This window comes from Hemicordylus capensis, chromosome 2 (genome assembly GCF_027244095.1).
Source record: "Hemicordylus capensis ecotype Gifberg chromosome 2, rHemCap1.1.pri, whole genome shotgun sequence".
In the NCBI taxonomy this organism is placed as follows: Eukaryota; Metazoa; Chordata; class Lepidosauria; order Squamata; family Cordylidae; genus Hemicordylus; species Hemicordylus capensis.
Window position 1 is genome coordinate 343,319,593 of NC_069658.1, and position 26,060 is coordinate 343,345,652.

General features: G+C 43.3%; 1 protein-coding gene across 2 annotated transcripts in view; it reads left to right on the plus strand.

Moving 5' to 3' along the window:
* Positions 1-26,060, plus strand: part of MGAT4B (alpha-1,3-mannosyl-glycoprotein 4-beta-N-acetylglucosaminyltransferase B) — a 151,537-nt gene that overhangs the window by 19,309 nt on the left and 106,168 nt on the right. Inside the window, exon 1 of one of the 2 annotated variants that reach the window (XM_053296452.1) lies at positions 23,622-23,670. The exons of the other annotated variant lie outside the window; for it this stretch is intronic. Within the exon in view, the coding sequence (XP_053152427.1) occupies positions 23,637-23,670 (34 nt within the window). The 5' untranslated portion in view covers positions 23,622-23,636. Of the gene's footprint in view, positions 1-23,621; positions 23,671-26,060 lie in introns of those variants that run through there. 2 annotated transcript variants of the gene reach the window in all.

Genomic DNA, 26,060 nt, shown 5'->3' on the forward strand with positions numbered 1-26,060 from the left:
GGCGGCCCAGCCCGGTAGCACGTTGGTGGCGGTGGCACTCGGCCCGCTGGTGGCGGCAGCCGCACTCGGCCTCGCCGGAGACGGGGGGGGTGTAGAGAGAGAGGTAGCCGGCCCCAAAGAGTGCACAGATGCTCTGTGCGGGGTCGGCTTGTTTTGACTAAAACGTTTCGAGTGCCATTGCAGAGGCCTGTTTTCCCCTGGCTGATTGGTTTTCTGGCATTGGCTTCCAATTGGATTGTGATCTCCTTGCTTCTTGGTTGGCTTGTTGTCATACAAATCATGTTGTCATGGGCAAATGTGCCTCCATTGGCTGTGCGGAGGGCAGAACACAAAAGGAGGGAATTTCAAAATGTATTCAAGAAGCCTGGGATGCAGAGAGAGTCCTTATGCCTCTCTTGAAATATCAGGAGAGGAAGAAAGTAGGTTTGATTTTGTGGTTTTCTTTTCTCAGCACTGAGTATAATATGCTGTGCTGTTGCTGGCACGATGGGTGCTGTCTACCACCCAACCAATCCACAAAAGAAATGGGGAAGTGGGCAATTTTTAACAATTTTTTAAATCTTTCCCCAAAGATTATTGCTTTCTCGATTGCTTTCTCTACCCACTGGAATACTTATGAGCAGTTCTATAACGTGTTGCCCTGCCAATTGAGCATATCCCCTGCTAACTGAGCAAAGAGGCACCATTTAAAAGTGGTGATTCTCTTTATTTAGCAGGGGGAGAGTAACTGGCCCTATCCATCCCCAGCACAGCATCCCTCCAGTGGCTGTTGCTGGTGTCTAATATTTCTTTTTTAGATTATGAGCCCTTTGGGGACAGAGAGCCATTTTATTTATCTATGTAAACCACTTTGGGAACTTTGTTGAAAAGTGGTATATAAATATTTGTTGCATTCGTATCCCCTCCATAGACAGAAACCTATGAAGGAATCCCCATGAACAACATTGAACTGTAATATAAAATTCATAAGCTAGAGGTTTAGATTCCTGCAACACATTTTTCTGATGAAAAAATGTATGTGAACTTGCAACCAGAAACCCCGTAACAAAAGGAGATTGTAAACTCCTAAGGGCAAAGATCTGTCTCTCTTGCTTACATCACTTGGTAAAATGCCATGATAATGTGTGTAAAACAGAAACTCTGAAGAGTATTTGGAGTGTGTCTTTCTCCTGTAAACCACTATGTAATAAGGCATTTATATTAAAAATGACAGTTGGAATACTTATCGTATCTTAGTGAATTTTATGGAAGTCTATATTGAACTATTTCCTGTACAATACGATGTACATATGCATTTCTTATATATAGTGCAGCTATTTCATAAGTGTGTGTGTGTGCGCGCGTGTGCATGCAGGGGCATAGCAAGGCTGGAGTGGGCCCAGAGACAAGATTTTAAAATGCCCCCCGCACTGAAGCTCAGCTCATGAAGTAAAGAAATCTTAAATGAGGCTGAATAGTGGTAGCAAAAAGCATAGTAAAATTTGTGTGTGTGTGTGTGTGTGTGTATATCCTATGTGCCACAATAGAACATCATCCTTAATTATTTTTTTAACGGTTTTGTAAATTGTGGACGATGCAAGTCATTTAATGGTACTAGAGAAAGACATGCTGTTCTGGTAACTCCAGGTCTTAATACTCACATCAATTTCGGAGGATGAATACAACTGAAGGAAGCCCGGGCGGGTGCACGGCTGGGGGAGTCAGTCATGTGACTTGCCTCTGGAGGGGCCCCCAAGGCAGAGGGCCCCCAGACAACTGTCTCCCCTTTCCCTATTATAGTTATGCCCATGTGTGTGATGTACTTCATTCTGTTGAGCAAGATTATGTTCTTGCCTGTTCCTGTTTATGGATCCTGCCTGCAAAATCTTCATAGATATTGCATTTACGGGGCATCTGATGAAACTGATTGGCAGGAGATGCAGGATGAACAAAAGAAAGTACTTCTTCATATAACAGTTAACTAATATATGGAATTTACTGCCCCAATATGTGGTGCTGGCCACTAGCTGGGGTGGTTTTAAAAGGGTGTTAGACAAGTTCGTGGAGGACAAGCCTGTCAATGGCTACTAAGCTTGATAGCTATATGCTACCTCCCAAGTTCAAGGCAGTATGCCTCTGAATACCAGTTGCAGGTGAGCAAAAGCAGGAGAGGGGGTATGCCTTTATCTCTTGCCTGTGGGCTTCCCTGAGTCATCTGGTGGGCCACTGTAAGAAACAGGTTGCTGGACATAGATAGGCCTTGGTCAGATCCAGCAGGGCTGCTCTTATTTAAGTTGAACAGTTTTAAATAAGGGCTGCTCTTATTTAAGTTGAAATTTCATTGTGAAGGAAAAAGAATTACATAAGAGCTGTTCCTTAGCCAGGATTTTGCATTTTGAAAGAGATCATAAGGGTCTAAAGGCTCATAAAGAGTAAGGTTAACTTGGATGATTGTTTGAATGGAAATTATTCTTGTGGTAAATGAAACATACATTTGTAATTGGTTCTGTGCAAGGCAGAACTAATGTCTCCTTTTTGCCACATGATTCACACAATGAAACGTGTGTTAACAGTTCAAACAGCTGCTTGCACTGCAGACTTTTTCAAGCATTCTTTTAACCCAATGTCAAGTTTTAACTCAAATGTAGCTGTACAAATATTTATTCACTTTAATGCTGGCATGGTACAATGAGGAAAGAGGAGCTTGTTGGCAATCTTTCAATTTCTAGGGCCAAGGCCTAGGGCCAGTTGGGTACTAGACAGGATCTCAGGGTGATAAAAGTTTTTTAGAGTCCACTTCTTGACAGACACCCATTTGGTCAGAGGGAGTTACCATGTACGCAAAAGTTATTGATTAGATTAAAGTATTATGAAAACTGTTAAAATAGATAGAACGCTCCTACAACCAATGAAACGAATTGGCAGGAGGTTCAGGATGAACACTACTTCTTCACACAACACATCAATGGATAGAGTTTGAATCCAGATGTACTGGTGGCAGCTGGAGATGGACCTCTTCAGATGACATCAGCAAGCGATGGGAATCATACAGAAGAAGGTGCTCTCTAGGGTAACCTGGACCTAAGCCATTCAGGGTTTTAAAGATAATAACCAGCACTTTGTATTTTGCCCAGAAACGTATTGGCAGCCCTCAGCTGTTTAAGTACAGGCATAATATGGTCTCTCTGGGTTACCCCAGAGCAGGGGCATATCTAGGGTGGGGCAGGCAGGGCACATGCCCCGGGCACCACTTGAAGGGGGCGCCATTTCTTAAAATTATTTTTTTTTAAAAAGCCTGCCAAAAACAAAATGGCCACCGTGCATGCTCAAATGGCCTCTGTGAGGACCTAGGCTATACCAGGCCTCACAGAGGCCACTTGAGCATGCATGGTGGCCATTTTGTTTTCAGCTGCCATTTTTTTAAAAAATAAATAATTTTAAAAATGGCCACTGCACATGCTCAAATGATCCCTATGAGGCCCTAGAGTCCAGCAGGAGCGAGGGTGGACCTTTGCAGACCCCCAGCCATGGCCTTTAGGAAGCCCCCCAAAGGGGCTTCAGGTAATTTTTTAATATATATATATATTATATAAGTCACTGTACACATATTCAGATATGTGACTTGTATGTGACCTTCAGACTTGTATTTTTCAGCTGATATTATGGTAAAGTTATCTGAAAGATGGGTGTCAGATGTTTGGACAGGGGGCGCAATTTCAATGCTTTCCCTAGGCTCTATTTTCCCTAGATACGCCTCTGCCCCAGAGACAAATATGGCTGCCCCATTTTGAACTAACTGAAGTTTCCGAACTACGTACAAAGGCACAGAGGTGCACCTAGGTAATTTTGGAGCCTGGTCCTAAAGGCCTTTGGAGGCCCCCCTGTTGCAAGTTAAGCATCATTTTTTAACATGTAGGTTCTTGGGGGCACAAACCACACCACCCATACCCATGACAGACTAAAGATGATTTGGGGGCCCCCAGGGCCAGTGGTCCCTCTAATATTTTTCATCTCTGTGCAGAATGAGTTTTATTCTGGGCGGCTGTATCAAGGCAGTGTGTGCGCACCTGCATTCAGAATGGGGCCTTCCTGATTCAAACTGAGCGGGATCTAGAATGAACTGAGCAGACATCCAAAAACTTGTGAGCATGCGCACGTGCACACGCCTTAGAGGGAACATGCCCAGGGGATGTGGAGGCTCTGGACTTCGGCCCCGAAGTCTAGGGGTATGAGCGTCTCTGCAAAGGCAGCCCTATGCAGAGTGCATTCATTGCAGTATTCAAGCCTGGAGGTTACCAGCTGGAGCATCACTGTTTTGAGATTGTTCTCTTCAAGGAATGGATGCAGCTATCGAATCAACTGAAGCTGATAAAAGGCACTCCTGGCCATAGCTTCCACCTTAGACACCAGGGTGAGGCCTGGATCTAAGAGCACCCCCCAAACTGCGTATCTTTTCCTTCCAGGAGAGTGTAACCCTGTCTAGAACAGGAAGATCTATCCCATCCCTCAAATTCCAATCCCCCACAATAAGCACCTCAATCTTGCTTGGATTCAGCTTCAATTTTTTATCCCTCATCCAGGCCATTACTGCCTGTAGGCAGGTGTTTGGGGAATGAGTACCATTATGTGGTGGTGGTGGTGATGATGATGATGATGATGATAAGGAAGATTCTCTCCTTCCGGATGCAAGTAATTGCATATATTAGCTAGTGGTAGCTTTTGCACAATTCATTTTGGTAAAGGTTGAATCTCTCATTGAAGAACTTTCATTCTGGGTTTTTGCAATGGTCTGTTGCATTATCTGGGTGACTATGACCTGACAGAATTAAGTAACTATGGCATCAGTGGGATGCCATAGGGTGAAGGACAAACAAATGTTAAAAGCCTACTTTTTAAAAAATCAGAGTTGGAAAGAATGCTGAGCAGTGGACTTTGGTGGCTGTTTCACACAGGAGAGAGTTAGGCGTGTCTGTTACACCTCAATGAGTTCAAGAAAATATAAGAGATATATTTGATGACACAAATGCAGATGAGAAATGAAAGAAACCTGTATTTAGTAGTTAATTTGTTTAATCACAGTTTATAAAAATGACTTTTTAAATGAGTGAAGTAGTTTACTGAACCATATAGAGAGCCAACCTAGCCAATTGGCAGCACCTGTACCAGAGAAAGCAAGCTCTGCCCCCCACCCCCAGGACTGACTGATTAAGGACAATTCAGGAAAGCCATCGTGATTGTACAGAAAACAACTAATTAGCTGCTTCAAAAGAAGTGGGACTAGGAGGAAGTCCTATAGATTAAGTATTCCAAGACAAAAATCCTCATATTTGCCAAACGCCCCAAAATTTGTTCATGGCATTTGAATGGTACAAAATCGAGCAAGTTAAAATCTTTAAATATTTGGGAGTAGTCTTTTAATCTTCTGGCAGCTGTCGGGACGTCCATTTGGACTATGCACCCCAAAATGCCTAGAAATCAGCATCTACTATAAAATCCTTTAACTATTCCAGAGGAGCATTATTCGTTCCAGTTGCAGTAAAGCTATTCTTGGAAAAATCTCAGGTATAATTCCTATATGGAGCTCAACTTGGCCCTTGTAACAACTCACAGTACTGGAATCTGTTCAATCCAAATTTTTAAGATCTATATTCCAGGTTCCGCATTGCATCCCCAGTGTATTTCTCCGTCAAGAAGCTGGTGTAATTAGAGTAGAGCGGAGCTTTGGCTGTATGTCTTCACGTATTGGCTAAGACTATTATTCTGCCCAGTAGGGTTAGTTTCCCTGACCTTGGCTGATAACTTTGTCTGAAAATGGAAAAGGTCCTTAGAGCAGAAACTATACTTCTACAGCTTCTCGCAGGAAGAGCTTCTTGTGATGGGTCCTGATCGGGCCAAAAGAACATTTAAGCAGAGAGTACTGGATGTCACCTAATGACGCAGCAGGGAAATGGCTTGATTACCATGCCAGTGGTTGCCGGTTCATATCCCCAGACTATGGGAAACACCTATATTGGGCAGCAGCGATATAAGAAGATGCTGAAAGGCATCATCTCATACTGCGTGGGAGATGGCAATGGTAAACCCCTCCTGTATTCTACCAAAGAAAAACCACAGGGCTGTGTGGTAGCCAGGAGTTGACACCGACTCGATGACACACTTTACTTTTACTTGATGTTGAAGGGCAATTAGATCTAGTCAGTCTTCCAAAAGGTGTATTTCTGTCCAATCAACTTATTTCTTTGAGACCTGTGAGCTGTTTAAATCATTTAGCAATGTCAAAATTTAGGAGAGCAATGACCCTTGCTCACTTTAATGTACTCCCCATAATTTCAACCCTGCCTTCGGCTAATGGTAGAAAAGCAACACTCAGTCAGCAGCCCTAGAAGGTCCTAGTGTAGAAGCAGCATTTGAGGCTGGATCAGATGACACCCTCTGTTTAGAACTTTCCCCCTACACTGTGTTTGTCACTTCAAAATTTGCAAAACAGGCAAGTTTTTGAAAGATTTCCTTTACCTATTTTCTTTGGTCCATTATTTTGTAATTAAGCAGAGCAAAGTGTACTTTTAGCTCCATATGCTCACAATCTTGATGCTGCTTTTTTCTGCACTGCCATTCATATCTCCTTTATTTTACATAAAAAGGTTGGGTTGAGAAGCAGATATAGGAACATGGGAAGCTGCCTTATACCGAGTCAGACCATTGCTCCTTCAAGCTCAGTATTGTCTACTGACTGACAGCAGCTTCTCCAAGGTTTCAGGCAGGAGTCTTTCACAGCCCCACCTGGAGATACCAGGGAGTAAACCTGGGACCTTATGGCATATAATCAGATGCGTTTCCTCTGAGCTATGGCTCCATCCCCTAAGGGGAACATCTTGTAACGCTCACATGTAGTCTCCAATCCAAATGGAAATCAAGGTGAATCCTGCTTCGTGAAAGGAACAATTAATGCTTGCTACCACAAGACCAGCTCTAAAATACATATTAAGATTAGGCTACACTCTCCATAATTAATTTGCTGAACAATATTTCAGTTTCTTCTTCTTCTTCTTCTTCTTCTTCTTCTTCTTCTTCTTCTTCTTCTTCTTCTTCTTCTTCTTCTTTCTTGTTTACACATTCAGACAGGTGTTATTGACTGGTTTGTTTTATCCAGAAATCGAGTCCTTACCAAGGACCTGGGATGCCAGAATTTTATCTTTAGTACTCTTGGTTATTATAGATATCGTCGCAAAATATAGGCTGTTCCCAGTAAAGCTGCTTGTTGTAATTGGCTGATGGTGATGTCTGTGGCCCCTATGGTGTTGAGGTGCTCTTCAAGGTCTTTTGGAACTGCACCCAGGGCGCCAATTACCACTGGGATTATTTGGGTCTTTTTCTGCCACAGCCTTTCAATTTCAATTTGTAGATCTTTGTATTTGGTGATTTTTTCTATTTCTTTTTCTTCTATTCTGCTATCCCCTGGTATTGCTATGTTGATTATTTTGACTTGTTTTTCTTTCTTCTCGACTGCAGTTATGTCTGTTGTGTTGTGTGGCAGATGTTTGTCTGTTTGTAGTCGGAAGTCCCATAATATTTTTACATCATCATTTTCTTCAACTTTTTCAGTTTTATGGTCCCACCAATTCTTGGCTACAAGTAGCTTGTATTTTTTGCATATGTTCCAGTGTATCATCCCTGCTACCTTGTCATGCCTTTGTTTGTAGTCAGTCTGTGCGATCTTTTTACAACAGCTGATTAGGTGGTCCACTGTTTCATCTGCTTCTTTACAAAGGCGGCACTTGCTGTTTGTTGTTGATTTTTCTACTTTTGCTCTTATTGCATTTGTTCTTAGTGCCTGTTCTTGTGCAGCCAGTATTAAACCCTCTGTTTCTTTCTTCAAGTTGCCATTCTTAAGCCATTGCCAGGTCTTGGTGATGTCTGATTTTTCCACTTATATTGTGCAAATATTGACCATGCAGGGGCTTATTTTTCCATTTTTCTGCTCCGTTCTGGACTTTTTCTTTCTTGTAGGCCTGCTTTGTTTCATTGGTGTTGAATAGTTTCTTGTTATTGACCATTTGAAGTGCATCTTCTTCACTGTCCTTGATATATTCTTCATGGCCTCTTTTCTCCTCCTCTACTGTTTGATGGACTTGTAGCATTCCTCTTCCACCTGAGCTGCGAGGGAGGTATAGCCTATCTACATCACTGCGGTGGTGCAGAGCATGATTGATGGTCATTCTTTTCCTAGTCTTACGATCCAGTGTCTCTAGCTCTGCCTGGGTCCAGTCTATTATTCTTGCAGTGTACTTGATAACAGGTATAGTCGAGGTGTTTATGGCGTGTATGATGTTCCCGCCATTGGGTTTGGACTTTTAGATTTTTCTAACTCTTCTGATGTATTCACTTCCCATTTTTCTTTTAACTTCAGTGTGTGCGATGTTATCAGCCTGGAGAATGCCCAGGTATTTGTAATGTTCATTCTCTTCCAGGTTCTTGATGTTGCTTCCACTGGGCAGTTCTATTCCTTCTGTTTTTGTTATTTTTCCTCTGTTCATTATTAATGCAGGACACTTGTCCAGTCCAAACTCCATTGCTATATCGCTACTGAATATACGGACAGTGTTTAGCAGTGATTCAATTTCTGACTGGGACTTTCCATACAACTTCAGATCGTCCATGTACAGCAGATGGTTGATTTTACTTGATGTTTTAGATGTTTGGTATCCGAGGCCTGTTTTGTTTAGTATTTGTGAAAGTGGGGTCATGGCGATTACAAACAACAGAGGGGATAGTGAGTCCCCTTGGAAAATGCCTCTTCTAATGCTAACCTGTCCAAGTGTCTCACCATTGATTGTTAACTGTGTACTCCACATGCTCATTACTTTTTAAATAAATATCTGAATGTTTTTGCTGACACCGGTTGTTTCTAAACATTTTAGTATCCATGTGTGAGGCAATGAGTCGAAGGCTTTCTTGTAGTCAATCCATGCAACACTTAGACTAGTTTTTCTTCTCTTGCAGTTTTCTAAAATCATTTTGTCAATCAGCAGCTGGTCTTTTGTGCCTCTGGTGTTCTGGCAATTTCCTTTCTGTTCAGCTGGAAGCTGTTTGTTAGTTAATAAGTGTTGCATCACTTCATCTGCTATTGTTCCAGTTAATAATTTGAAGATGGTTGGCAGGCAGGTTATCAGTCTAGAATTACTTGGAAGTGCACTTTTTGTTGGGTCTTTCATTATGAGATGAGTTTTCCCAGTTGTTAGCCATTGTTCAATATCACCTCCTTGCAAAATGTGATTGAACTGTTTGGATAGTTGTTTATGAAGGCTTGTTAGGTGTTTAAGCCAAAAGCCATGCAGTTCATCGTCGCCTGGCGCAGTCCAATTTTTAATTTTCTTTGCTCTTTCACTTATTAATTCTGGTGTTATTGTTAGATCTTGCATTTGTTGGTTACATTTTTTGACCTCTTTCACCCAGCCTGCTTTTTTATGATAATCTATTGGATTGTCCTATAATTTCCCCCAGAACTGCACTGTTTCTTCTTTGTTTGGTGTTTTTATGTTTCTTGCAGTTTCTCCTTCTATGCTTTGGTAGAAACATCTCTCATTCAACTGGAATTGGAGATTCTGCCTGTGTTGTGTAATTCTGGCTTCGTATCTGCTAATCTTCTTTGACACTGCTGTTATTTGCTGCTTTATTATTTCCAGGACTTCTCTAATTTTCCTTGAATCTAGGTGGTATTTTTGGATCAGATACTGTTTGGTGTATCATTATTATTATTTATTATTATTTTACACAGTCAGACAGGTGTTATTGACTGGTTTGTTTTATTCAGACATCGAGTCCTTCCCAAGGACCTGGGATGGCTGAATTTTATTGTCAATGTTGTTGCTGTTGTTATAGATATTGTCGCAGAATATAGGCTGTTTCCAGTAAAGCTGATTTTTGTAATTGGCTGATGGTGATTTCTGTGGCCCCTATGGTGTTGAGGTGCTCTTCAAGGTCTTTTGGAACTGCACCCAGGGCGCCAATGACCACTGGGATTATTTTGGTCTTTTTCTGCCACAGCCTTTCAATTTCAGTTTGTAGATCTTTGTATTTGGTGATTTTTTCTATTTTCTATTTCTTTTTATTCTGCTATCCCCTGGTATTGCTATGTCGAATATTTTAACTTGTTTTTCTTTCTTCTCGACTACAGTGATATCTGGTGTATTGTGTGGCAGATGTTTGTCTGTTTGTAGTCGGAAGTCCCATAATATTTTTACATCATCATTTTCTTCAACTTTTTCAGTTTTATGGTCCCACCAATTTTTGGCTACAGGTAGCTTGTATTTTTTGCATATGTTACAGTGTATCATCCCTGTTGTTGTTGTTGTTGTTGATGATGATATTATTATTATTATTATTATTATTATTATTATTATTAATTTATTTCAATTTCTATACTGCCCTTTCAAAAATGGCTCAGGGTGGTTTGTACAGAGAAATAACAAACAAACAAGATGGAACCCTGCCCCCAAAGGGCTCACAATATAAAAAAAAACTTAAGATAGATACCAGCAACAGTCACTGGAGGTACTGTTCTGGGGGTGGATAGTGCCAGTTACTCTCCCCCTGCTAAATAAAGAAAATCACCACATTAAAAGGTGCCTCTTTGCCAAGTTAGCAGGGTTCTTAACGTAACTGTATAGTGCAAAGAAATATTTCCATATATTATTCAACCAATTTTCATGCTCTCAAAACAACACTTTTCCTGGAGTCTGACTACCTTTACTAATATGTCTCCCTAGGCTGTTAACTTAGTTTGTTTCCTTCCCTTGCTTAACCTCATAGTATTTCCTTTTCTTTAGGGAACAATCTGTCCCAGGCATTGTCTTCCTTTCTTGCATAGCTTTCTGTTCATTCATTATCTATCACTTCCTCATAAAAACCAGCCTCTGTTCCATCTGATTTATGGTATGATTTTCCCCCTCTTGTCAGCTTATAAATCCTTATTCATTCTGTTATTTTTGGAATGTTTGCCAAGCACTATTTAGATGAAATGTTTTAAACTATATTACTTCTAGTAGTAACACCAAATATAGTGCAGGGCATCAGTGCCACCCAGGTTCCCTCCCTTCCAGACTTGGCCATTGGAGCAGCATCCAGTCATTGCTTTTCTGCTGCAAGCTTCCGCAAAGCTGCTGGGAGTGCAGCCCCCACCATTCTTCGCCAGCAGTGTGTGAGTGTGTGTGATTCTTGTTGGGACCACACATATTTGGTTGAACTGACCATCTGGGCTGTTTGACCAAACCTGTTTTGGTGGTTCGGGCAGCTAATACTTGTAAAGGGGAATTCCTCTCACCCCGTGCAGCCGCACTTTATATATGAGCAGAGGCAATATTCTGGGAGAGTAAAGTGGGAAACTCCTCCCCACAAGAAAGGCTTGAGCAGTCTTGAGCCTTCAAGGGTGTGAGTGGGGCAGGATCCAATAAGAAGTGACACACTATAACAGAAACAACAAGGGATTTATTAATAATTGAATGATAAGGAAATAATTGGATGATAAAGTGATGGCCACTAGTTTAGATGGCTTTAAAAGGGGCTTAGACAAATTCATGGAGGACAGGTCTGTCAGTGGCTACTAGTCTGGTGGCTGTGGGCCATTTCCAGCCTCAGAGGCACAATGCCTCTCAATACTAGTTGCAGGGGAGCAACAGCAGGAGAGAGGACATGCCCACACCTATTGCCTGTGGGCTTCTCAGAGGCATCTGATGGGCCACTATGTGAAACAGGATGCTGGGCTAGATAGACCTTGGGCCTGATCCAGCAGGGCTGTTCTTATAAAAACTTTAGAGGCATCAACAGTCGCTGCTTCCATTCAAGTAATATCCTTCCTCAGGTACAACAAAAACTATGCAGTCAAATCCAAGCACTTAAATAAAAATAAATTCCCTGATGCGTCTACCTGTACTGGTCCCTATCCTTCTTGCTTCCAGGTAAGGAACTTCCAGTTGATTCCCAGCCCAAGGCTATTGGTCTCACCTTTCCCTACAGTCGCTGCTGATCAGACCTCACTCAGAGGCCTCAAGGGAAGAACTGAATTCGAACAGTCCCCTCCCCTACTCCTCTATAGGCTGTTGTCCAGTAAACCCTGCACCTCACTCCGGATTGGGCCATAGGGATTTGATTATCCTGGGCTTTCTTCCTTTGGAGAAGCCCACTCTCCAAACAGCAACTATAATTGAGGCTGAGTTGTCCCTCATGCCTGACTATTACTACATCTACTAGGTTCAAAGAGATTTAAATGCCTGTTGAATTACTAATACACTTTTGTTTTACTGTCTTATTGATTTCAGGTTTGCTTGTGCAGTGTTGTGGAGAAAGCTGTGGAAGCACTGCCTGCAGTGTGTCTGTGTGTGAACTTGTGGTTATTTCAGGAGTGCCTAAAGAAACATTCATTGCTTGTGGGCAAGCAAAAAAAGACCTGTTAACAGCTTTACAAGCAACATTGCAGCTTGCTTTGGAGAAAGGAACTCCTGTTGGAGGGTTTTAGAATAACTGGCACCTGTTAGCACTCGCTCTCCCCTTTCTTTACAAGTCAGTGTAAATCCAGTTATGTAAGACAACTCTCCTATGGCTACAGTTACAGAGCTGTAATGTATAGTTGTTGAACAGCTTACGTGTATTAATATGAAACCACTTAGTTGCCAACCTGTAGTTCTCTGTAGTCGCTCCTGGGCTGTGGAATGTGTTCCCCATTGACATTCTCGGCTCAACATCTTTATCAGCCTTTAAAAGAGCCCTTAAGATGAATGTTTTTAGCCTGACTTTTAGTAATCTTTGAATGTTTTTTAAATTGTTGTTTTAACAGTTTTATTTTGTTTTTATTGTATTCATCTTAGTGAACTGCCTAGAGCTTTTGGAATCAGGTGGTATATAAATTAATTAAATACATAAAATAAAACTATACACTGTAGAATTTTTGTGTGTGTATGTATGTATGTATGTGTAAGTAAAACATGTTACTTGGCCCATGTGTAGCTTTGAGAGAAACAGGAATGGGTGTTTGTCCAGAAATATCTCTTTCATATATTTTGTGGGGTTTTATTTATTTAGTGTATACCGCCCCAAACCTGCGTCTCTGGGCAGTTTACAACAAATGCAACTAAATAATACAGCATAATAAAACAACAATTGAACATTAAGACAATTTTTAAAATCAATTTTAAAAGCTTGGGTGAATAGGTTTGTTTTAAGCAACTTCTTAAAAACTGCCAGAGATGGGGAAGCTCATACTTCAACAGGGAGCACATTCGAAAGCCTCGGGGCAGCAACAGAGAAGGCCCACCCCCCCAAGTAGCTTGTTTTTCCCTAAGCCTCAGGGCCATAAATTGAGGTTGCATAGCAGCATATTTGGTGGATTGCTTCCTTTTGTCAGTTGTTGCTTTTTGGGGATAAAGATATTGGGGTATGCAAATAAAAGAGATTTTGCAATTAACAGATTGTGTTGCATGCTGCCTGCATGTAAAGGAATGCTACAGGATAGTGTACTGGAAGAAGCTCCTGAAAAATTCCTCGTGGGTGTTCCTGTATTAGAAATCTGAGACCATGGGCATCAACAGGACATTTTCCATGGTGGGGGGGGCCAAGTTCTTGATGGTGGCCTCTGGGCCCCCTACCCCATTGTAAATGGGTGTGCATGCTAGTGTGCTCGGACTAACCACACCACCTGCATCAACATCAGACACAAGGGTGAGTATCAGGAAGAGGGGCTCCTCTGCTTGTCTCTCAGTCCTCAGCAGTTGGTGCTTTGTTCAGTGCTGACTTGGAGTTTAGAAAGTGGCCTCCAGGCAGTGTTGAACAAAGCACCGAGAGCCAAAGATAGGGAGAGGGATGTTGCTGCCCCTCCTCCCCAATGCTGATTGGATCCATGAGGGCAGCTGCCCCCCTTGACCCCTCCCATGGACGTCCATGGGTGCGAGATGGGTTTGCACCCTCTTTTCCCTCTTGTGTGACATTCAGGGAATTTAATTGGGCTTTGAATTAATCAGACCTACCATAAGAAACGCTGGAACACTTAATGATCTAGTATAGCTATGCAAGCCAATTAAATGCTAAAGCATGGGTTATCCTTTGTCATATGTAGATGGCCGATAGTGAGCTTGTGGGTCAGATAAGAACAGCCCTTCTAGATCAGGCCCAAGGCCTATCTAGTCCAGTATCCTATTTCCCAAAGTAGCCCACCAGATGCCTCTGAGAAGCTCACAGGCAAGAGGTGAGGTCATGCCCTCTCTCCTGCTGTTGCTCCCCTGCAACTGGTATTTAAAGGCATCTTGCCTCTGAGGCTGGAGATGGTCCATAGTAGCCATTGCTAGACCTGTCCTCCATGAATTTGTCCAAGCCCGTTTTAAAGCCATCCAAGCTAGTGGCCATCGCCACATCCCATGGCAAAGAATTCCATAGATTAATTATGAGCTGTATTGAAAAAGTACTTCCTCTTGTCATTCCTAAATTTCTTGGCAATCCATTTCATGGGATGATCCCTGGTATTATGAAAGAGGGAGAAAAAAATTCTCTGTCCACTCTCTCTACCCCATTCATAATTTTATAAACCTCTATCATGTCTACCCGTATTTGCCTCTTCTCCAGACTAAAAAACCCAGATGCTGTAGCCTTGCTTCAAAAGGAAGGTGCTCCAGGCCCCTGATAATCTTCGTTGCCCTCTTCTGCATCTTTTCCAGTTCTGCAATGCCCTTCTTAAGATGTGGTGACCAAAACTGTACACAGTACTCCAAATGTTGCCAAAATAAGAAAAGCCCTGCTGGATCAGGCCCAAGGCCCATCTAGTCCAGCATCCTGTTTCATACAGTGGCCCACCAGATGCCAAGGGAAGCCTACAGGCAGGAATTGAGGGCATGCCCTCCCTCCTACTATTACTCCCCTGCAACTGGTACTCAGAGGCATCCTGCCTTTGAGGCTGGAGGTGGCCTACAGCCCTCTGACTAATAGCTGTTGATAGACATCTCCTCCATGAAGTTATCCAAACCCCTCTTAAAGCCATCCAGGTTGTTGGCTGTCACCACATCTTGTGGCAGAGAATCCCACAAGTTGATTATGTGTTGTTTGAAAAAGTACGTCAGTTTGCTGGTCCTACATTTCCTGGCAATCAATTTCATGGGATGATCCCTGGTTCTAATGTTATGTGAGAGGGAGAAGAATTTCTCTCTGTCCACTTTCTCCACACCGTGCATGATTTTATAGACCTCTATCATGTCTCCCCGCAGTTGTCTCTTTTTCTGAACTAAATAGTCCCAGGTGTTGCCTCATAACCTGTGAATCTAAATGTGATCTGACCTATGAAACAATTTTATCTGGCTTCCTATGACCCTACCAGATTTTAATCAAGGTATGATTTACATTTTGCCATTGGTTTTATTCTTAGAGATATCCTAACTTTTAATCTGATCTCTCTCTCTCTCTGGTTTTTATATATAATGCCCGTGCTTAGCCCAGGCATATGTGCTCCAGTACTGTGAAACCTTTCTTACTGCTAGATGAAGTCAACATTATTATTATTTATTCGATTTCTATACTGCCCTTCCATTACAATAAAAGCTGAACACTAGTGTAATGGAGGGGTCAGGTGGTGCAGCAAAATATATTTCTGACCTCAAGCTATTGTCTGAAGAAAATATTGGCCCCTTGAGAATTCAGATATTGGCCACCCCTGGCTTGGAACGTTCTACTTGGTTAAATTTATTCATCATGTTTTCTCAACCCTGTGTTATATTCTGCTGTCTGTATAGTTATGGTGGGAGCACGTATCATACCCATCATAACCCCTGCTAACTTGGCAAAGAGGCACCTTTTAATGTGGTGATTCTCTTTATTTAGCAGGGGGAGAGTAACTGGCCCTGTCCACCACCAGCACAGTACCTCCAGTGACTGTTGCTGGTGTCTGTCTTATGTTTCGTTTTAGATTCTGAGCCCTTTGGGGACAGGGATCCATCTTATTTGTTTGTTATTTCTCTGTGTAAACCGCCCTGAGCCATTTTTGGAAGGGCGGTATAGAAATCAAATCAAATAAATAAATAAATAAATAAATAAATAAACTTAAACACACATTGAAGGCCATAGCTGAAGGCCACCTTTTTATTTTCATTTTCCAATTAAGCTATGGTGACGGTGAGGAGGCCATTTCATCACCTCTGTATGTATTGATAATAAACACAGCACTTCTCTTTGTTGTATGGTGTGAGAGCTTCTCAAAAGAAGGCATTACAGCTAGCCTTGGAAAGTGTGTAATCTATCTTTGATACAATGGTAGAGATAATTCCAGTCAGGATTGAAACTACACGGGCAAATAATGCTTGAGCAATCCGCTTATAGTATAGTATTCCCAGGCACAGATGAATCTCAGTAATGGAATAAAGAGGGATCCAGATAATTATCTCAGCTGCATTAACTCTCAGTAGGTTACTCTTGCTTTGGCAAAATTTCCATGCGTTTGGAATGCCAAACCCTATAAATTGCTAAGAGATGTTTAGGATTTTTCAAGATCTATCTTTTCTGAAAGAGTGGAGTGTGTGTGTGTGTGTGTGTGTGTGTAGAGGCATATCTAGGGAAAATAGCACTTAGGCCAAGCACTGAAATTGCACCCCTGTCCAAACATCTGACACCCATCTTTCAGATACCTTTACCATAATATCAGCTCAAAAATACAAGTTCAGACACTTTCAGGAGAAAAAGGTTGTAAGTAACACACACGTGCGCGCACACACATACACACACACACACACATACACACACACACACACACACACACACACAACCATGCATGTGGCACATATATGCTAGTCGCCTTCCCAAGGAAACGCAGCACATCCATGTGGTGGGCATGCCTCCATAGAGCTAAGCAGTGAAAGCTCTCTTTAGCAAATTCTCTGCCACCTCAGCACACCTCACGACAGGGTGCTGCCTCCAAGAAATTCAGGGATGGGTTTTTTCTGTCCAAACAGCTTTTGCCTTAAAGGGAGATAATTGCAATGGGAAATCCTAGGGGCCCAAAACAATCTGAAATTATCCAGCAGCTTACAATCGGCTTGGATCCAGCAGCCTGATCAGGAAGAAGGTGGAAGCTGCAGCTAGCCACAAAACAGCAAAACAGTGTGATATTCAGGGTTTTTAGTTTTTTTGTAAGCACCACACAAGTTAAAGGCAGGCACTTTCCAAGTTTGAAATCCCACAAACCATATAATCAGATTGGTTGACAATATGCAGATAAAGTATAGAGAATTAAACAGCATGCGAGTGAATATTTCTATTTTATTCCTTGCCTCTCCCCCGCCCACTCTTCAGTTTTGCCAGCTTACAAGGTATTAGACCAACATTGTCTTTTTAAGATATGTTTTGTCCACTTACTTTTGTGCCATTTATATCTGTTTTTTAAATGCTCAGATCCCTTGCCAACAACTTTGCATTCTTCTGACTCCCTAGATCAGGGAAAAATCTAGACTGGGGTCTTGCAGAGGCCATTTGAGCATGTGCGGTGGCCATTTTTGTTTTCAGCAAGCTTTTTTTTTAATTAAAGAAAATGGCCGCTGCACATGCTCAAATGGTCCCTGTGAGGTCCTATTCCTTGCCAGGCCTCACAGAGGCCCTCTGAGCATGTGCGGCGACCTCTAAAATGGCCGCTGCACTGATCTTTGTAGGCCCAAACAGGCCTGAAAATTAGCCCGAGACAGGCTGAGGCAGTGATCTAAGAGGCCGGTGGGGGGGAGGGGGAACCTTTGCAGACTGCCCCCCGTGGCCCTTAGGAAGCCCCCCAAAGGGGCTACAGGTATCTTTTTTTTAAAAAAAAAATCAACGAATTGGGGAGGGGGTGGGGGGCAGCATGGCACTGGCGCCCCCCCCGCAGTGGTGCCTAGGGCACGTGCCCTGGCTGCCCCCGCTAGCTTCATTCGCGTTTGTAAACAAATCTTAGCAATTGTGTTTTCATTCCTGCGTTGATCCCAATGGCCTTTCTTCTACCGTAGTGGGTATGGAAATTGTTTTTATTGTCATGTCTGTCTAGTGCTGAAACCAAAGCATGACTTTAACCAGAGGGTCAACCTTGTGTCATCTGTACAGGAGCAAAGAATGGTGAAATATTTGCCTGATAAAAGCAGTTCTGTCCGAAAGTGACAGCATGATGCATATGTGTGTGAATGCGTGAGCACGCACACACACACAAACATACACCCCAACTGGATAACATTATTTAGGTCTAATCTTGTATAACACCATATGAAGCAATATAAAATACACCCAAATGGGATAAGTAAGAAGGTCTGGCAACACTTTTAATGGTGAATTTCTAACAAGAAAATTTCTAACATATGAAGCTGCTTTATAATGAGCCAGTCCATTGAGCCCAGTATAATCTACACTGATTGGTAATGGTTTTCCAGGGTTTCAGGTAGGGGTCTTTCCCAGACTTACCTGGTAATGCCAGGGACTGAACCTAGGTCTTTTTGCATTAAAAGCATGTGGTCTGTCACTGAACTGTGACCTCCCCCATAACATGAGAACTATCCAGAGAACAGATTTTTCCATTTGTACCCAGGATGTTTGAGCAACCTATTAGAAGAGATAAAAAGGCAAGGGTAGCTGGAATTTTATATTGGTCAGATGTAAATGGAAGCTCTTTCCCCACACCCCGAAGACCTCATCCTCCAAACATATGAGTTGTGTAATGAGGATGCTCCAAAGACAGGGCCCAAATTTGAACTGAAGGCATGGCTAGCTTCCTTTCTGGAAAGCGCCAGACCCCGGCCCTGTCTTACTTCTATACACAGGGCTGTGAAGGATCTCCTGCACCCCTTCGGTTTTTTTGCTATTTGTGGCTATCTTTTTAAGATCTTCTTTCTTTTTCTTCCTCCTGCTCTCAGCATTGTGCCAGGGTGGGAACGAAATCGTGATTTATTCTAAAAATAACCAAATTTCTCTCTGAATTCGGTCCTATTGGCCTTTCTTTCTGCTTTCATTTTCCCACTCTGCTTGCGTATGCAGCACTCTCGTGCTGGAGCCACCCTAGAGGGCTCACTTTTGGAGGGTCTGCAATTGGAGGCCAGAGAAAGGCCTCGAGAGAAAGAATCCCAGGCTAGGGATAGTAGGACCCTGCTCTGCCTCACCTTGCCGGGAGCGTGACATGCACAATCCCCCAGTTGCCCACAGCAATGCCATGAAGGCCTCTAGGAAGGCTCTAAAAAATGCAAAAAAAGAAGACCAAACATTTTGAGGAGGCTAAATGGGCAGGTGGAAAGCACTGAAAACACTCAGTGCCCTCAGTGGCTGTTTGGCTGAGCAAAAGGCTCCTCCTCCAAGTGGTTTGTGAAGAGTGCCCTCCACACCACTTGCCAGCTACAGAGAAGGAAAACCCTGCGCTACCTCTTGACTTTGGAGCTCTGCAACTACCTCCTGCTGCGCCCATAGAGGGGCTTGAATCGCCTGCTCCTTCTGAGTCTCTCCCGCCTTCAGGGCTAGCTGAACCACCTCAGCCGCTCCCTGATGGCAATGAGCTTTCCGCTCAGACAGAGCCACTTCCCTCCAACCCCAGCCTGCCACTGTCATGTGTGCTGGCCCTCCCCGTGCAGCTGCTGCCTTCGGAGCCTCCACTATTGCCGCACATGCTGCTATGTGCTCTGGACCCTATTGAATTGCCTACCCTGCCAGCAGGCCCCAGTTTACCAGTTGAGGTAGATGTAAGTAAGGTCCCCTTGCCTTTCAAGGAACCTTCCCCCCCCAGATGTTTCCACTTGGTTGGGGGAGTTTATTACAAGGCAGTGTACCTCATTATTAAAGTCTCAACTAACGCCTCCAAATAAGCCTGTATTTCTTCCTCCTCCCTTACCACCACCACCTCCTCTTCCTCCTCCTCTCCCCGTCCCCTGCACTCCCTCTTGCCCAACCTAGATCTAACATGCGGCCTTCCTTGTCTTCCTCTCCTGATTCCAGCCTCTCCAATCGAGCCATCCCTGCTAATGAAAGGGGTCGTTTTCAACCTCACACTAAGGGCTCTAGGCACAAAAAGAGAACCAGATCATCATCATCAGAGGGTGCTCCACCCCCCTGCAAACTCTGCACCTCCTATCAGAAGCCCTTTGCCAGTAGTTTTATCTGTGACAGTGGCTTCCTTTCTAGATCAAAATGTTTTCCCTTCTAGCTCCACTCACACAGCTACTGTTCCATTTCCACCCCTGTTCCATGACGTCATGATGACAGAATGGACGTATTAACCAGCCTTCCCCCCTGCTCTGCCCATTCATCCTATAAGCAGTGACTACCCTCCAGTGGGGGGCAGGATTCTCCACTTCGACCCTCAGTGGGAAGCCACTACACAGGATTGCTGGGTGCTCTTGACAATTGCCAATGGTTACACTCTGGACTTCTTATCTCTTCCACCCGATCACGTCATTGTGTGACCAAAGTCAAGGAATCCGAACAAACATCTCAAGATGAAGCAGGCCATCCTTCATCTGATCCAGATCAATGCCATCGAACCTGTGCCACCAACAGATTTATGGCACTGTGTTTATTCTATATTATTTTTAGGGCCAAAGAAAGATGGGACTTGGAGGGCTGTTCTGGACCTAAAACACCTCAGTCACTTCATCTGCAAATGAAAATTCTGCATGGAGTCCCTGTGAACCATCAAAGAGGCTATTCCTCCTCAGGACTTCCTAGCATGTATTGACCTTGCAGAAGCATACCTCCGCATCTCAATCCTTCCAGGGTTCTCCCCTTTGGCCTCTTATCGGCCCTAGGGATCTTCACCAAGGTGATGATGGCCCTGGTAGTACAACTCAGAATGGGCAGGGTTCACATCCACCCCTTCCTGGACAATCTATTGATCAGAGCACCATCTCTCGCCCAGGCACAGCAGGCGGTCCATTGTACACTTCGGACCCTCAATTCTCGTGGATTCCTAGTTAACAAGCAGAAGAGCCGTATGGTCCCATCTCAAACTCTGCAATGTCTGGGGGCAGTGTTCGATATGTCCCAGGCAACTGTCTCACTATCCCCAGAGTAGCGTCAAAAGCTGTCTTTCCTCACTCGACCTCTGCAAACAGTAATTCGGTGACCTATTGCTCCTGGCACAAATTCTGGGGTCCATGATTGCATGCATGGAATGCACCGCATAGGTCCAGTGGCATTCACGCCCTCTCCAGTGGTTGCTCCTCCCATTCCAGGAGGATTTCATGGCATGCTCTCACAAGGAAATGCACCTGCCAATTCCAGGTCGACAATCTCTACAATGGTGGTTATCATCCAGTTACAGGGCCTTCCCCTGATGGCTCCAGAGCAGATAGTCCTCACAACAGATGCAAGCCTGGCGGGGTGAGGAGCCCATTGCAATGGCCAATACGCCCAGGACATGTGGAGTCCCCACAAGAAGCGACACAAAATAAATTGGCTAGACCTTCACGCAGTCCGACTGGCCCTCCTAAACTTCCTATCCATCATTTATCACTCCAGCATCCTAGTCCGCATGGATAATATCACGACAAAGTCCCATATCAATTGCCAGGTCAGCACCAAGTCCCGAGCATGGCGGAATCTTACAGGCTTTTCCAGTGTGCAGAACACCTGACATCAATCTCAGTGGAACATCTTCAGGGCATAGCCAACTCCCAGGCCCATTGGCTCAGTCAAGAGACAATCGATCTGGTGGAGTGGTCCCTCTACCTGCCAGTCTTCCTCCAAATCACATGCCGCTTTGGGGAGCCAGAAGTAGACCTGCTTGCCTCTCCCCACAATCATTTCCTGCCACATTTATTCTCCCGCTTCTTTAAGCCCTGGGTGGAGTTGATGGATGCACTGACTGCCCCATGGCTGCCCGGCCTCCTGTATGCCTTTCATCCCGACAACAGTCATTGGGAAGCTCCTTTTAAAAGCTCTGCATCGAAAGAGCAGAGCTCTTCCTGGTAGTTCCTTTTTGGCTTCTGAGACCCTGGTTCTCAAGCCTCCAGAACCTATTGGTCAGTCCACCTTGGCAACTTCCTCTTCGGCTGGACCTTCTAGTTCAAGGGCCCATACTTCACCCAGAGCTCCAGTGGCTCCAACTCTCCACCTGGAGGTTGAGTACAATGTTTTAGCACAAAAAGGTTAAAAAGCTGAACAATTTTAGTACTTATCTGTGTGTTTATGCATTTGTTTTTTGCATTGTAATACAAAAACATATTGCAACGTTTATCTTGAGATTATTTATTTATCTCTGGAAGCCCTTGGGTTGAATCCAAAGAAGTGTGTCCCATGATGATTCTGTACCGCATACTACTATTACAGATATTTATATACCGCTGTTCAACCCAATTTCTCAAAGCAGTTTACATAGAAAAACAAATAATACATAAATAAGATGACCTCCTGTCCCCAAAGGGCTCACAATCTAAAAAGAAACACAAGGCAGATACCAGCAACAGCCACTGTAGGGATACTGTGTTGGGGATGGGTAGGGCCAGTTGCTCTCCTCTTGCTAAATAGAAGAGAATCACCACTTTAAAAGGTGTGTCTGCTCATTTAGCAGGCATTGCACAACATTAGCTTGCCCATTGCAGAACATGCAGAGGCGTATCTAGGGAAAATAGTGCCTAGGGCAAACACTGAAATTGCGCCCCCTGTCCAAACATCTGACACCCATCTTTCAGATAACTTTACCATAATATCAGCTCAAACATACAAGTCAAGCTCGTTAATTTTTTAATATTTCAAAAACTATTTTGCAGTGGACGTAGCCAGACGAAAAATGTTGGGAAACTACAAATTTCAGTATGCTGGGGCTCATGAAATACCTCAGTACTATGTGGAGGTGTACTTGGAAAACTAAACAGAAATGCCTGTCTAATTCTCTACTATATATTGTAGCATCACTATTACATAAGTTTTAAAAATAAATGGAGAATTGGACTTTTCCCAGATACTCTGAAAATAATTAAAGGATATGCAGAGTAGACTGTGTCACTGCTTGGGATATATTCTAGTCTTTCAGAAAGACAGTTAAAATGAGAGAAAGAGAGCAAGGAACACCCAGTGAGCCTTAATATTAAGGATTTCACACTGATTCAAAGACAAATTCACCATTAATAGCCATATTATTAAGACATCACATTTAACTCACTTATCATAAGAAGCAAAGTAAGAGCAAATGAATACAATCTTAGTTCATAAGCTTCAGCTCAGTATTCACAAGCCCTGATTCTCTGTACATAATGCCAATCTGAATATGTGTACAGTGACTTATATTATTTTATTTTTTTAAATTACCTGTAGGCCCTTCGGTGGGCTTCCTAAAGGCCATGGGGGGGTCTGCAAAGGTTACCCCTCTCCTCGCTGGCCTCTAGGGCCTCACAGGGACCATCTGAGCATGTGCAGTGGCCATTTTTAAAAATAATTTGGTTTTTTTCAAATGGCCACTGAAAACAAAATGGCCACCGTGCATGCTCAAATGGCCTCTGCAATGCCTGGCATGGCCTAGGGCCTCACAGAGGCCATTTGAGCATGCACAGTGGCCATTTTGTTTTTTAATTTTTTAATTTTTATTTTTTTTAATTTTTATTTTTTTAAAATTTTAAAAATGGCACCCCCCTTCAAGTGGTGCCCGGGGCACGTGCCCTGCCTGCCCCACCCTAGATACGCCCCTGAGAACATGCAGATCCCCAATGGAAAGCTTTTGTTGCTTCCTCTCCTGCACATGTAAGTATGTTTCCACCCTGGTGGAAGAGCGGTGCAAGAAAAGAAAAGTCGAATCTAGAGACACTCTTCCATTTGCATAGCCCTGTGCACATCATCATGTGCTGTTTGTTCCTCTAGAGTCCACTTTTTTGTCTTGTAATTGAAATGCCTTAAAGCGTGCACCATTAGAACTGACTTAGAACTCAGTAAGTTCCCCATAGGAAGCACTTGCAGCAGTGTCTTGTCCCTCCTTGCAAGTAGCTGCTGCACGTGCTTTCCAGGGGAGGATTTGTTTGCACTTCAGCCTTTGTGACTTGTTCTGCACATACTAAAGAATGTAAGGGGCAAACGAACAAATGAAATCCAAAACACTTTCTAGTTGGCTAGAAAGAGTGTGTGTGTGTGTGTGTGTGTGTGTGTGTGAGTGTGTGTGTGAGAGAGAGAGCGAGAGAGAGAGCGCACGCGGTGGTGGTGGGGGGATGGACTAAAAGACCACGGTCTGGGAAAGTGTAATTTTTCTGTTGTTTCTAAGTCTGCCGCTGATAGTTCATTGTGACCTTGGTCAAGTCGCATTATCTGTGAAGCCAGAGAACTTTCATGCATCTTGTCTAAACTGATATGACTCTTTTATAAAGGGATTGATAACATTGTGATCACATGATATTTTAGAATGTAGTTTAGCAGTGTCTGTTTTTTGTGTTTTTTCTTATAGTTAATAAAAATTAGAGAACAGGGAGACTAAATCTGAAGACGGCACCCTCCACATTTGCAGGAACATAGGAAGCTGCTTTATGCTGAGTAAGACCATTGGTCCATCTAGCTCAGTACTGAATGACAGCCCTCCCTGAAGATGCCAGGGATTGAACCGGGGACTTGCTGCATGCAAAACAGATGCTCTAGCCACTGAGCAACAGCCCCATCTCCTAGGGAAATAGCTTACAGCCGGCAGCACTCACATGTAGTCACCCATCCAAATGCAAACCAAGGAGAGCCCTGCTTAGCAAAGGGGGGAATTCATGCTCACTACTGCAAGACTGGCTTAATCCCCCTAAACCAAGTACTTGTGCTTCACAGCGAAGTATGTTGGTGCATTGTTTGGTTTGGATTCATTCATTCAGTGGGATGAGGGGTGACATTTACTGGATTACAAGAAGCTGTGTGCAGAACATCCTGGTCAGCACAACCAACAGCACAAGGCCTCTGGGAAATTGGCTGGGGAAAACAAGAGAGGGGATGTTCTCAGAGGAATTGCAGAAGCTTGTAGAACTCTCTAAGGGGAGGCATTAGTGTTTTATGGTGGCAAGGTGTTGTGAGAGGCTTTGGCAGCAAGAATGCTTTTTATGTTCAACTAGGTTTTCTGTAACAGGGCTATTGATTTTAGACACTACTGTCCTATTGCACAGATGTTACTCGAAAGCCTCTGTTAACTATTAGTTCACTCCAGGGTTATGTTAACTAAACCTATTGTTGTGGTTTTGTATAACATAGGAGGATTAGGAACATAAAGAGATAGTTATAGGTTGAAGAGGGAGGGAAACTTTTGTTGGCAGAACATAAGAGTGAATTTTGTGTGTGTTGTAGGCTGCTTTGTTTCTGTTTGCAAGCCTACTCTGGCATTCCTCATGAGTACAACCTTGTCAATGTTTGTTGAATGGCACTGTGACTTCACATTGCTTGCAAGGACTCTGTAATGAACTGGCACTGTAGATCTTTAGCTATTACTTCCTGATACTTAAGAAAGGACACTTATCAGTTTGATGTCCAGTGAGGGCTCTTTCCAAATCTTGACAGCCATTTTCTTTTGCTTTTTCTTTATTAATGAGATTGCTCTTGTCTTTTCAAATGCGAAAGGCCTACACAAACCACCAATCTGAAAGAGCAAACAGACTAATTTATTCAGGCAATGCTTTCAGATTTTCAGGGTAAACAAACTGGAAATACAAAGGACTAGTTTTGTCTATTTTGGTTATTACAGTAATGTGGGGGAGTGTAAAAAGCAAAAACTGCATTCAGAAATAAGTGTCCTTGTTTTGTGTTAAAAAATAATTGGTTTGTCTAGAAGCTTCCTCTACAAAGTTATTTGACTTGTGACATATTGTTCTAGAGAACCTTGACTGCAGATAGTAAAAGATTAGATGACAAATGCTATTACAGGTGCTGCGTATCTGTGGGAGCCTAATTGATACCCGTCCTCGTTAGCTGTGAATTCAGAGGGGTTAAGTATCTGTGTTTCCTAAGTGCCCTGTTATCCGTGGTTGTAGCAGAGAACAAAACTCCTGTGGATAACGGGGTTTACCTGTACATTTTAGCTACAGAAACACTTTTCCTCACAAACTGATGTGGGATTCTAAGTGATCAGTGAGCGAATCCTGTGCCCCAATTGCATGTAATACTATGTGCGATGTTTCTTC